Source organism: Elephas maximus, chromosome 12 (assembly GCF_024166365.1).
Source record: "Elephas maximus indicus isolate mEleMax1 chromosome 12, mEleMax1 primary haplotype, whole genome shotgun sequence".
Taxonomy (NCBI): domain Eukaryota; kingdom Metazoa; phylum Chordata; class Mammalia; order Proboscidea; family Elephantidae; genus Elephas; species Elephas maximus.
Genome location: NC_064830.1, coordinates 58,886,906 through 58,899,810, shown reverse-complemented (window position 1 = coordinate 58,899,810; position 12,905 = coordinate 58,886,906). Strand labels below are relative to the sequence as shown.

Below are 12,905 nucleotides of genomic sequence, written 5' to 3'. Positions count from 1 at the left end.
GACACCCACTATCTATTCTGTCACTAGAGGTTAGTTTGCATTTTCTAGAATTTTATAGAAATGGAACTATACAGCATGCACTCTTGTTATCTTTTTTTCAGTTGGCATAATGATCTGAGATTCAGCCATGTTGCTGCACATGTCAGTAGTTCACCCATTTTTACTGCTGAGTAGTATCCCATTGTGTGGATGGACCACATCTGTTTATCTGTTGGCCTGTAGACAGACATTAGTGTTGTCCTGGTTATTGGCTGTTGTGAGTAAAGCTGCTGGAACACTGGGTACATGCCTTTGTGTAGCGGCTTTGCTTTCTCCTGCCTTAGCACCTAGGAGTGGATTCGCTGGGTTATAGATGTAGCTTTGACTTCTAAAGAAGCTGCCAAATGGTCTTCCAAAGTGACCGTATTATTGCCTGTTCCCACAGCAAAGCGTGAGAGTCCCTGGTTCCACAGCCTTGTCAACACTTGGTGTTGTTGGTCTTTCTAATTTCAGTCACTTTCATGGTGTGTAGTGGTATTTTGTTGTGGTTTTAATTTGCATTTTTGTAATGCCTAATGATGTTAGTCATCTGTTTCTGTGTTTATTGGCTATTTTGTTAAGCGTTTGCTCTAATATTTTGCCCACTTAAATAAAAAATTGGGTTATTATTGCATAACAAGAGGATGGAGACATGATTTGTTTCCTCCCCTCTGAGTGGAGGAGTGAGAGTCCTGGAGGGAGTCCGAGGGGATGAGATAGCTGCGCTGAGATTGTGGCCACAGCAGGGAGAGAGCAGAGACCAAGGTGAGCCTTTCTCCTGATGCCCACCAACCCCTTCGGCAGCTTTCAGCGTGGAGGGATTCGTCCTTCCTGATGGCCTGCACAGAGGTCGAGTGGGACGGGGCCCAGGTCTGAGGATCCTGGGGACGGCTGGGATGCGGCCCTGGTCTGAGGCCCTGGGGGTGGGAGCCTGGAGTGGGAGCAGCTGTTGTCTAAAGAACTCCCAGCCCATAATCCCGACATTCTCCCCATGAGTTTCTGCAGGAAGTGACCTTGGCCGGATGGTGGTCTGTGTCCTCTTTCTCCTCTGCCTGGTCAGACTGCTGGTCAGGAGGAGTGAGACTGCTGAGTGGAGGTGACAAGGCACCCTCGAGGAAGTTCGATGACCTTGCCATGCACAGCCCGGGGCCTGGACACCTGTGGCGAGAGCTCACTGCCCCCTGCAGCCTGATGCTCCCCTTCCACTGTGGTGCTCGTGGCCCCCACACCGTCTTGGGGACAAGGCTACACCATGCTTTTCTTTCCTGTGTTTGAGATTTTACTAGTTGCTACTTTTGTAATGTGAAAACAAACTGCATATGAATGAAAAGAAAGCTCCAAGAGAGCAGAGGCAGGAGGGCCTAAAGGTGGTGGCTCTACTTTCACAACAGGACTGCTCTGCTCCTTCTGCACCAGGCACAGAGTGCCTGGCTGAGCTCTGGCCATAAATCAGGCCAGCTTGGCTCTGAATGGACTCAACTCCTCACGGGGCCTTCTCCGGGGACAGTGTTTTCAGACCTTTTTTTTTTTTTTCCCTTTCAATTTATTTACTTTTCCTTTTTTAAAATTTCTGTTGTGGTTTAAGTGAAAGTTTACAAGACAGTCTCTCATACAAAAATTTATATGCACCTTGCTATATATACTCCTAGTTGCTGTCCCCCTAATGAGACAGCACAATCCTTCTCTCCACCCTCTATTTCTGTGTCCGTTTAGCCAGCTTCTGTCCCCCTCTCCCTTCTCATCTTCCCTCCAAACAGGAGTTGCCCACATAGTCTCATGTGTCTCCTTGAGCCAAGAAGCTCACTCCTCACCAGTATCATTTTCCATCCTATACTCCAGTCCAGTCCCCCTCTGAAGAGTTGGCTTTGGGAATGGTTCCTGGCCTGGGCTAACAGAAGGTCTGGGGACCATGATCTCTGGGGTCCTTCTAATCTCAGTCAGACCATTAAGTCTGGTCTTATTTACGAGAATTTGAGATCTACATCCCACTGTTGCCCTGCTCCCTCAGGGCTTCTCTGTTGTGTTCCCTGTCAGGGCAGTCATCAGTTGTAGCCAGGCACCATCCAGTTCTTCTCGTCTCAGGCTGATGTAGTCTCTGGTTTATGTGGCCCTTTCTGTCTCTTGGGGTCATAATTACCTTGTGTCTTTGGTGTTCTTCATTCTCCTTTGCTCCAGGTGGGCTGAGACCCATTGATGCATCTTAGATGGCCGCTTGCTAGTGTTTAAGACCCTAGATGCCACTCTCCAAAGTGGGAGGCAGAATATTTTCTTAATAGGTATTATGCCAATTGATGTAGATATCCCCTGAAACCGTGGTGCCCAAACCGCCTCCCCTACTATGCTGGCCTTTGAAGCATTCGGTTTATTCAGGAAACTTCTTTGCTTATGGTTTCATCCAGTTGTGCTGACCTCTCCTGTATTGTGTGTTGTCTTTCCCTTCACCTAAAATAGTTCTTGTCTACTGTCTAATTAGTGAATACTCCTCTTCCTTCCTCCCTCCCCACTGTCGTAACCATCAAAGAATATTTTCTTCTCTGAACTGTTTCTTGAGGTCTTATAATAGTGGTCTTACGCAGTATCTGTCCTTTTGCAACTAATTTCGCTCAGCATAATGCCTTCCAGGTTCCTCCATGTTATGAAAGGTTTCATGGATTCATCATTGTTCCTTATCAATGCGTAGTATTCCACTGTGTGAATATACCATAATTTATCCATTCATCTGTCGATGGGCACCTTGGTTGCTTCCATGTTTTTGCTGTTGTAAACAGTGCTGCAGTGAACATGGGTGTGCATATATCTGTTCAAGTGAAGGCTCTTATTTCTCTAGAATATATTCCAAGGAGTGGGATTGCTGGATTGTATGGTATTTCTAGCTTTTGAAGGAAGCACCAAATCAATTTCCAAAGTGGTTGTACCATTTTACATTCCCACCAGCAGTGTGTAAGTGTTCCAGTCTCTCCACAGCCTCTCCAACATTTATTATTTTGTGTTTTTTGGATTAATGCCAGCCTCGTTGGAGTGAGATGGAATCTCATTGTAGTTTTGATTTGCATTTCTCTGATGGCTAATGATCATGAGCATTTCCTCATGTATCTGTTAGCGACCTGAATGTCTTCTTTAGTGAAGTGCCTGTTCATATCCTTTGCGTATTTTTTAATTGGTTATTTGTCTTTTTGTAGTTGAGTTTTTTCAATATCGTGCAGATTTTAGAGATCAGACACTGATCGGAAATGGTCATAGCTAAAAACTTTTTCTCAGTCTGTAGGTAATCTTTTTACTCTTTTGGCGAACTCTTTGGATGAGCATAGGTGTTTGATTTTTAGGAGCTCCCGGTTATCTGGTTTCTCCGATGGCATTTGTGTATTGTTAGTAATGTTTTGTATACAGTTTATGCCATGTATGAGGGCTCCTAGCATCATTGTCCCCATTTTTTCTTCCATGATCTTTATCATTTTAGATTTTATATTCAGGTCTTTGATCCATTTTGAGTTACTTTTTGTGCATGGTGTGAGGTATGGGTCTTGTTTCATTTTTTTTGCTAATGGATATTCAGTTATGCCAGCACCATTTGTTAAAAAGACTGTCTTTTCCCTATTTAACTGACATTGGGCCTTTGTCAAGTATCAGCTGCTCATATATGGATGGATTTGTCTGGATTCTCAATTCTGTTCCATTGGTCTATGTATCTGTTGTGCCAGTAGCAGGCTGTTTTGACTACTGTGGCAGTATAACAGGTTCTAAAATCAGGTAGTGTGAGGCCTCCCACTATGTTCTTCTTTTTCAGTAATGCTTTAATTATCCGGGTCCTCTTTCCCTTCCATATGAAGTTGGTGATTTGTTTCTCCATCTCATTAAAAAATGTCGTTGGAATTTGGATCGGAATTGCATTGTATCCATAGATGGTTTTTGGTAGAATAGACATTTTTACAGTGTTAACTCTTCCTATCCATGATATGATATGTTTTCAATTTAATGTAGGTCCCTTTTGGTTTCTTCTAGTAGTATCTTGTAGCACCTTTGGTAGGATTTATTCCTAAGTATTTTATCTTCTTGAAGGCTACTGTAAATGGTATTGATTTGGTCGTCTCCTCTTAGATGTTCTTTTTGTTGGTGTAGAGGAATCCAACTGATTTTTTATGTTTATCTTGTATCCTGCTATTGCGGAGCTGTCTATCTCACTTTTCAACGTCATTAGAGTTTGTTTTATGTATCTTGCAGCCCTGTCATTGGGTGCCTCAATATTTAATATGGTTATATCCTCCTGGTATATTGTCCCTTTAATCATTATACAGTGTCCTTCTTTATGCTTTGTGGAGGATTTCACTTTAAAGCCTATTTTCTCATTAATTAATATTGCTACTCCTGCTCTTTTTTGATTGTTGTTTGCTTGATATATTTTTTTCCATCCTTTCAGTTTTAGTTTGTTTGTGTCTCTAAGACTAAGGTATGTCTCTTGTAGGCAGCGTATAGACGGATCATGTTGTTTTTATCCATTCTGCCACTCTGTATCTCTTTATTGGTGCATTTAGTCCATTTACAGTCAGCGTAATTATGGATAGGTATGAGTTTAGTGCTGTTGTTTTGATGTCTTTTTGTGTGTGTTGTTGACAGTTTCTTTTTCCCACTTAATTCTTTGTACTGAGTAGTTTATATATTGTGTTTTCCTCTTATTTGTTGTTGTTGATTTTTTTTCTGCTGAGTCTTTTTTTCTTGTTATTTATTTTAATGAGTAGAATTGTTAGTCTCCTTTATATTTACCCATATTTTTCTCAGTTTAAAACTAACTTTTATTTCTCTATAAGATCTATGACTGCATTTCTTAGTCTCTCTTTGTTGTCTTAATGTTGTTTTCCTTTACATAATGACATCGCTGTTTCCCTGTTTTGAGTGTTTTTTTAATCTCGATTTATTTTTGTGACTTCCCTATCTGGGTTGACATCTGGTTGCTCTGTCCTGTGTTCTAGTCTTGGGTTGATATCTGATACTGATTTTCTAACCGGAAAACTCCCTTTAGTATGTCTTGTAGTTCTGGTTTGCTTTTTACGAATTCCCTAAACTTCTGATTATCTGGAAATGTCCTCATTTTGCCTTCATATTTGAGAGACAGTTTTGCTGGATGTATGATTCTTGGGTGGCGATTTTTTTCCTTCAATGCTTTGTATAAGTCATCCCATTGCCTTCTTGTGCATGGTTTCTGCCGAGTAGTCTGAGCTTATTTTTATTGACTCTCCTTTCTAGGTGACTTTTTGCTTATCCCTAGCTGCTCTTAAAATTCTCTCTTTATCTTTGGTTTTGGCAAGTTTGATTATGTCTTGGTGACTTTATTTTGAGATCTACCTTATGTGGAGTTCGATGAGCATCTTGGATAGATATCTTTTCATCTTTCACGATATCAGGAAAGTTTTCTGCCAACAAATCTTCAACAATTCTCTATGTATTATCTGTTATCCCCCCCGTTCTGGTACTCCAGTCACTCGTAGGTTATTTCTCTTGATTGAGTCTCACGTGATTCTTAGGGTTTCTTCATTTTTTTAAATTATTTTATCTGATTTTTCTTTGAATATATTGGTGCCAAGGGTTTTATCTTCACTCTCACTAATTCTGCCATCCACTTCGTCAGTTCTGCTCCTCTGACTTTCTATTGAGTTGTCTAATTCTGTAATTTTATTGTTAATCTTCTGAATTTCTGATTGCCATCTCTCTATGGATTCTTGCACCTTACTAAATTTTTCATTATGTTCTTGAATAACCTTTTTAATTTCTCCAACTGCTTTATCTGTTTGTTCCTTGGCTCGCTCTGTGTTTTGCCTGATTTCCTTCCTGATCTCGTTCCTGATGTCTTGAGTTCTGTATATTAATCTTTTGTATTCTGCATCTGGTAACTCCAGGAGGGCACCTTCATCAGAAAGATTCTGTCATTCTTTGTTTTGAGAGCTTGTTGAAGCGATCATGGTCTGCTCCTTTATGTGATTTGATATTGACTGTTGTCTCCAAGCCATCTATAAGTTATTAGTTTATTTTACGTTTGCTTACTGTGTCCTAGCTTCTTGCTTTGTTTTGTTTTGATATGCACGAATAGGCTGCTTGAGTGAGCTAGCTTGATTATTTTCACCTTTGCAGCTCTAACATCCTGTCACCAGATGGCTAGAGCTGTTACCAGGTATATGAGCCTAAGAGTCCATTCGCTTTTCTTGTATGGATTCAGGTAGTTGGTCATCAAGTGTGTGGTGCAGGTTCTGTCCTACAGTCTTAGAGGGGCAGGGGTGATTGGTGTAGGTACAGGTGTCTGATTGCAGCATGGGGTCATGCTCTGAACAAGGCTGGGGGATGACAGCCATCCCCCAAGTGTCTGTCAGGAAAGGGGTTTCCTGTTCCCTAGAGTGCACAGGTAGGTGGGTTCTGCAGCCAGACCATGGGCACCCAGTGCTTTTGGTTGTAAGGACTGGGAGGTACCACTTATCCTTGGACCCCTGTTGCGGGTGGTTGGGTGATGTGGGTGGAGCCATCAGACCTTAGGCCCCTGATGTGGGTAGGTGGGGACCCTGTTTAATAAGCCAAGTGGTGTCAAACATCAAACACCCACCTACTTCTTCAGTGCACAGCTGAAACAGTTGTAGTCTGCCAACAAGGGCCCAATCTCCTGAAATGGGACCACACAGGTCCGTGCAGCGGTGAAAAGTATTCAAGGTCCATGGACCATTTTTGCCTAGACAGGAGCCGCTTCTGTCCTGAGCTCCCCAGCTTAGTGGAGCTGGCAGATTATCTTTTCCCTAAATTGTGAATTTATTCCTTTTCTAAGGCTGGGAGAATGGCTCAGGATGCACATCAGGGCCTATCTCAGGCCCAGGGAAACAGATAGGCACTGAAACCAGCTTGGGGGCTGGGGGCATGGTAAAATAAATGCAAGTACTTAAGTTTTTGCCATGAGCACTTTTCTTCTCTGGTTCCGGATGTGTGAGTAGGCCGTGTGGTTCGCTATCTCTCTCTGAGGAAACTGCATCCGGAACGCTACCCAGCCCGGCAGCGGTCGCTTCAGGAAATAGTCCCTGAGGGTTCCCAGCTACTCAGGTCCAGCAACTCCTCTCGGCTTCTGAACCGTCTCTCCCTCCCCCCTGCTGCTCAGTCCATTTTCTAACTTTACCTTTGATGTTCAGGGCTCCTAGCTTGTCATAAATACAGTCGTTTCACTTGTTTTTTCAGGTCTTTGTCGTAAGAGAGATCACTGGAAGTACCTGACTACTCCGCCATCTTGGCCCCGCCTCTGTTTTTAGATCTTTATGAAGTATTCTGAGACGTCACCTTTAAGGGTCTGTCCTAGAGCCACATGTCTTTTGCAGGAGAAGTACAGGATTGGGGAGCCCACGGTGCCGTCCACCATCGCCGAGGAGTTCACCTACAACCCCTTCATGCGAGTGAGGTGAGGCTGGTGGTCCCACACGTCCCCTTGATGTGCAGCGTTGGCCCTGGCCTCACCCTGCAGACTCCAGACTATGCAGGGGCTGTCACGTGTAGTCAGGGATATGGATGGTTTTATCCAAGAGTGAGGGGGGGTGTTTTCTTGGTGCCTTGGCAAGTATATGGGGTACTTTTTGACTGGAGCCCCAGAACCCCAGGCAGTAGAAGTGTTTTTTTTTAGGCTGGTAGTAGCCCTTGCTGGCAGCAGTGCCATTTTTCAGAACATCCCTGCACCCTAGGCTCTTCTGCCTTGCATGCGGCCTGTAGCACAGCCTCGTCTCTGGCAGGGAGAAGAGTGTGCAGGAGCACGCCAGCGAGACGGACCCCGTGACCACCATGAGGGCCATCCGCAAAGAGAAGGACCAGTTCAAGGTGCCGCGGGACTGACTGGGCGCCCACCGCCATCAGGGGCATTTGGGTATTGAGGTGTTCTAGGTAATTTCTTGGCTGCCAGTAGTGCAGAAGTTCCCTCGTGTTTAATTTTGAATTAATTCAAGCCCGCTGCTTGTGTTATCAAATGTTCTGAAGCCTATTTATAAGAGAAGTTTAAGGAGTATTTATTCCTGTAATCCCACCTGTGGGCATTGCCCTTTGTCTCCTTTGCTCTGTGCGGGTCATAGTGTCCCTAGCGTTCTGACCAGTGGTAGGGCTGCTAGGTCATGGGGAGGGGACAAACAGGGCATGTCCAGAGAAGCACCTAAACCAAGTGGCACCCACCAGCGTGTGATAACGCTGTAGCGCACCATCTTTGCCAGCACTTGGTATCGAATGCATGAGGTTTTGCTGATTGGGGGTGTGAGTGGTGTTTGACGGAGCTTTTAATAAGCATTTACGTGGTTACTTGGGAGGCTGGGACCTGCTTCCCATGCTGACTGGCATTTGCATGTCCTGTCACCACCTTCTGCCAGGCTGTCTCTTATCTTACTACTCAGCAGGCGTCCTTTATCCATCCCACTTCATGGTCTGCGGTATTTACACACTATATTCTTTGTATGTTCTTTGGTGATGCCTGTCGTTGCCCCGTTGGTGGCTGGCGCCCCGTGATGTCTTGGTGAACAGAAGTTTTTAATTGGGTGGTGGAGTCGATGTCTTTTTTCCCTGATGGAAATGCTGTGTCTAGTTGGGAACACATCCACATCAGGTTTACAGTTCACCTGAAGATGGCTTGTATGCTGGGTGTCTGTCTGCTTTTGTCTTTCCCACAGGGGAGAAATGTCCAGTCATCCCTGCCTTAGCTCCTGAGCCGTCTGCATTGCCCTCTTGTGGTGGATTAGCCTCCGTGCAGCCCTGGCCTGACTTGGGGCTCCCATGTTCTGCTGGCCTGTTGTCTGTGCCCACACTGCCTCCTTAGTTACCGTAGCTTCACGGTGATTTTCCATCTGGTTCTTCAGGAGGTCCTGGGCGTTCTTGGCCCTTTGCTCTTACCTGTCAAAATTGTCAGATTGTCTAGTTCTGGGAGAAAATTACTGCAGTGTAGGCTGGAGTAACGCTGACTCCCTTTATGACACGGAGTGTTCAAGTCATGAGCATCCTGTCGGTCTCCTGGGATGCTGTTACAAAGTACCACATTCTCCCACATCCTGGAGGCCAGAAGTCAGAAATCAAGGTGTCGGGAGGACTATGCTCCCTCTAGAGGCTCTTGGGGCAGGTCCTTCTTTCCTTTTCCCAGCTTCTGGTGGCCCCAGGTATTCTTGGGCTTGGGGCTGCATCACCCCATCCTCTGCCTCCATCGTCACACAGTATTTCCTGTCAGTATCTGTCCTTCTGTCCTATAAGGACACTAGACAGTCCAGGATGACCTCATCTCAAGACTCTTAATCAGAGCTGCAAAGATCCTTTTCCAAATTAGGTTGCACTCACAGGTCTGGGCATCAGGACACAGACAGCTCTCTGGGTGGGGTCACCATTCTGCCCACTGCCCTGTCTGCCTGTTCAGATCTTCTCTGATGCCTCAGGTGGGGTTTTGTCATTTTCTCCGTATAGGCCAGCTCTCACTTTATGGTTTTTGATGCTCTTGTAAATTGTGTCATCTTTCAAGCTACACCTGTGTCAGAAATGTAAAGTTTGTTCCTAGAGACCCTGCAGAACTTGCAGGTTCTGGTCATTTGCCTGTTATTCTCTGCTGCTGTTGTAGACAGCTACTTCCTTCCTGGCACTGTGACTTCTAGCTTACTTTTGGGCCCAGTGTTGGCGTGAGGGGAGTAGGTGAGGTGGCCTGTGTCCCCAACTTCACTGACTGTGATGCCGATGTGGGCCAGGTTCCGAGAGCCTCCAGAGCTCAGCCATGAGCAGACAGCAACCCGTGCCCTCTTGCATGGTGCCTGTATTCTTTTGAGGGATGAGGACACTGAAGGAGGCCAGGTAGTGGAGGTGTTGTGGAGACAGGAAAGCAGGAGAGGGACACGGGGCACAAGGGCGTCCTCGTCCTGAACAGGGTGTAGGAAGGCCTCACTGAGGAGACACTGGAGCAGAAACCTGAGGGACTCAGAGACTGAGAGCCACGGGAGCACCTGGGCAGGAAAAGCTGCCCCAGCTGCTCTAGGCTGATCTGAGCCCTGAAGTCCGGATGAAGGGCGACTGACTCCACAGATTCTGGGCTGAGCAACTGAAAAGAGGGGGGCCATGGGAGGAGCTGGTAGGCGACCTGTGGGGTTGGGTTTGGGACAAGCCAAGTTTAAAATGCCTTATTTCTCCTCTTCTTCTTCAGCCAGTTTGGGTAAGTTTTTGCTTTTAAAAAGTACCCTGGGTGTCTGAGTGTCCTAGGCTGCCTCAACAAAGACCCACAAACTTGGTGGCTTAAAACAATGCAGAGGGATACCCAGTCTGGAGGCCAGAAGTCCATAATCAGGATGGCAGCAGGGCTGTGCCCTCTAGAAGCTCTGGGGAGGATCCTTCCTTACCTCTCCCAGCTCCTGGTACCCTAGGTATTCCCCCACCCTCTGCACCATCGTCACGTGGCTGTCTCTCTCGCCTGTGACTCTTGTCTGTCCCCAGGCGCTCCTCCTCGTAAGGACACCCGTTGCTGCATCTACAGCCCACATGATTTCCGGGTAGGCACGACATTGGCCAAAAGCAGGAGGAGACCGTCTGTCTCATCATCCCTCACATCTGCTCTCTGGTGTCAAGTGTCTCTCACCCGAGTGCACCTGTGGCTTCGCCCCCTTCATGACAGCCTGTCCTCAGGGCCACACTAGTCTCTCTGGGCTTGTGCTTTTTAACAATGTGTGGATTTTCAGCCTTCTTTCCTAGTAAGAACAAGGGCAGAAGATTCCCTTTAATTGCCTAGCTGACAAGTACCACAAGCACTGATGGTGGTACTTGTTCTCCATTTCTGTCTTCTCTGACACACAGGCGAGTACCTGGGATGTATTGACGTTACTTGTGACTGGCTCCTAGTTTGTGCCTGCTCTGAGGGTTTTCATTGTAAGGCATCCTCAACCACCTGCCATCTCCTAGGTGGTGGCTGTCCTGCGGGGCTTTGATCTCTCTCTTGTGCAGCCCTGTCCATGGTGTGTTCAGTCCGATGCTCTGCTGATATTGCCAGGAGGACCATCTCATCCCCCCAGTGATGGACTTCCTTCCCTACAGGCCCCTATGCTGATCCTGGGCCCCTTTGCTCTTCAGCTGGATCCTACCAGATCCTCACTGTCTATTCGTAGCCGCCCAATGGATCAGAGGAGTTATCATTAGTTAATCTGTCAGTAAAAGTGTTGAAGAAGGCTTCTCCTGTTTCACCCACTGCTCCTGATTGTAACCCATCTACTGCCGAGGGGCAGCTGAGAGGGCTGGGAAGAACGGAGACTTGGAGGCTCCGGCAGAGACCTGGCCTGGGAGACTGGAGCTCTTGAGAGCAAGGTTGGTGCGGTGCACAGAGGAGCCATTGGACAGACCTGGGGACACCTGGGAGATGGCAGCTCCTTCTGCCTCACTGTTCTGTCCCTACCTCAGCAGGATGGACAGTCAGCCACCTTTCTTCTCAGACCCCCCACCCACCAGGGAGTCCACAGAAGCTGGGGTATGGGTGATCAGAGGCCACGGAGGCATAGGCTCCTTCTTTTGCTTTCTTCTCCATCTTTCCTATTCCCTGGCTCAGCTTTTAATTTTCTGTTGTCATCAAATATTCTTAGGCCAAAACCTTGACTTCTTTCATCAACCAGTAATTCATTTCTTTCTCTCTGATATCTGTTTTAACAATCCTCTGTTGAAACAATGAATACTTCATGTGTAGTTTGAATGGGCAAGGGGTGGCAATGGGGTAGAAAAGACTGTAGGAATTGAAATTCAGCTGTAATAATTGGACATTTTAATACCCCATTCAATAACCGACAGAACAATTAAAACATCAGCAAGTATATAGAAAACTGAACAACACTGTCAACCAGCCTAAGCTAGTGTTTAGAGAACATTCCACCAACATTTTTTTCAGGTGATCACTGAACAGTCTCCAGGATAGACCATATCAGAGGCCACAAAACAAGCCACAATATATTTTAAAAGAATGAAATCATAATATACAGATAACCCATTTCTAAACCATGTGTGGGTCAAAGAAGAGTGAAAACAAAAACGTATCAAAAATGTATGGGATGCACCTAGCCTCTGCCTACTAGATGCTAATAGCACCATTCCAGTCAAAATCACAGATGTCTCCAGACATTGCCCAGTGTCCTTTGGGGACAAAATTACCCCCAGGAGTTGGACTTCATCCAGAGGTCTGGAAGTTGCCCAGCCCGCTGCCAGAATGACTTTAGGTCATTTAGCAGATACAAGACACTCTGTACCCATGGCTAAAAACCCCTGGACACCCTTCCACCCCCAGCCATACATCTGGCCCGCTAGTTCACAGCTTGGGATGGGATGGGGGTGGGTCTGGGCACCCCTGAGGACACCTAGCCTGCCCCTGCCTCTTCTCTAACCCCTCCAGGCACTGGTACCAGTGACAGTGGCCGAAAAAGCATAGATGGTATTCCCTGGCTGAGTCCTAGAGGTCAGCCACATTTACCCTCAGAACAAGGCCTGCTGCAAATGGACACAATTTTTTTTTTTTTTTAATTTTTATTGTGCTTTAAGTGAAAGTTTACAAGTCAAGTCAGTCTCTCACACAAAAACTTATATACACCTTGCTACATATTCCCAATTGCTCTCCCCCTAATGAGACAGCCCGAAATGGACACAAATTTGGGAGAGGGAGAAAGGCATGTATGAAATGTGCATGCAGACCTGGCAGTACCAGGCAAGGCCCATTTGTCCTCCCTTCGGTTGTTAGCTGCCACTGAGCCTGCCCTTAGCTCATGGCAACCCCATGCACAATGGGATCAGACCATTTTGGTCCCTAAGGTTTTCACTGGCACATTTTTGGAAGGAGAGACCTTTCTTCCTAGTCTGTCTAGTCTGGAAGCTCCTCTGAAACCTGTTCAGCACTGGAGCAACAT

General features: G+C 46.2%; 1 protein-coding gene across 3 annotated transcripts in view; it reads left to right on the top strand.

Annotated features, from left to right (window-relative positions):
- HAGH (hydroxyacylglutathione hydrolase) overlaps positions 1-7,991 on the top strand; it is a 33,526-nt gene extending 25,535 nt beyond the window's left edge. For all 3 annotated transcript variants that reach the window (XM_049902968.1, XM_049902966.1, XM_049902967.1), the window contains 2 exons: positions 7,356-7,435; positions 7,761-7,991. In XM_049902968.1, the coding sequence (XP_049758925.1) occupies positions 7,356-7,435; positions 7,761-7,860 (180 nt within the window). In that variant the 3' untranslated portion in view covers positions 7,861-7,991. The remainder of the gene's footprint in view (positions 1-7,355; positions 7,436-7,760) is intronic.
- Positions 7,992-12,905: the final 4,914 nt, after the last annotated feature.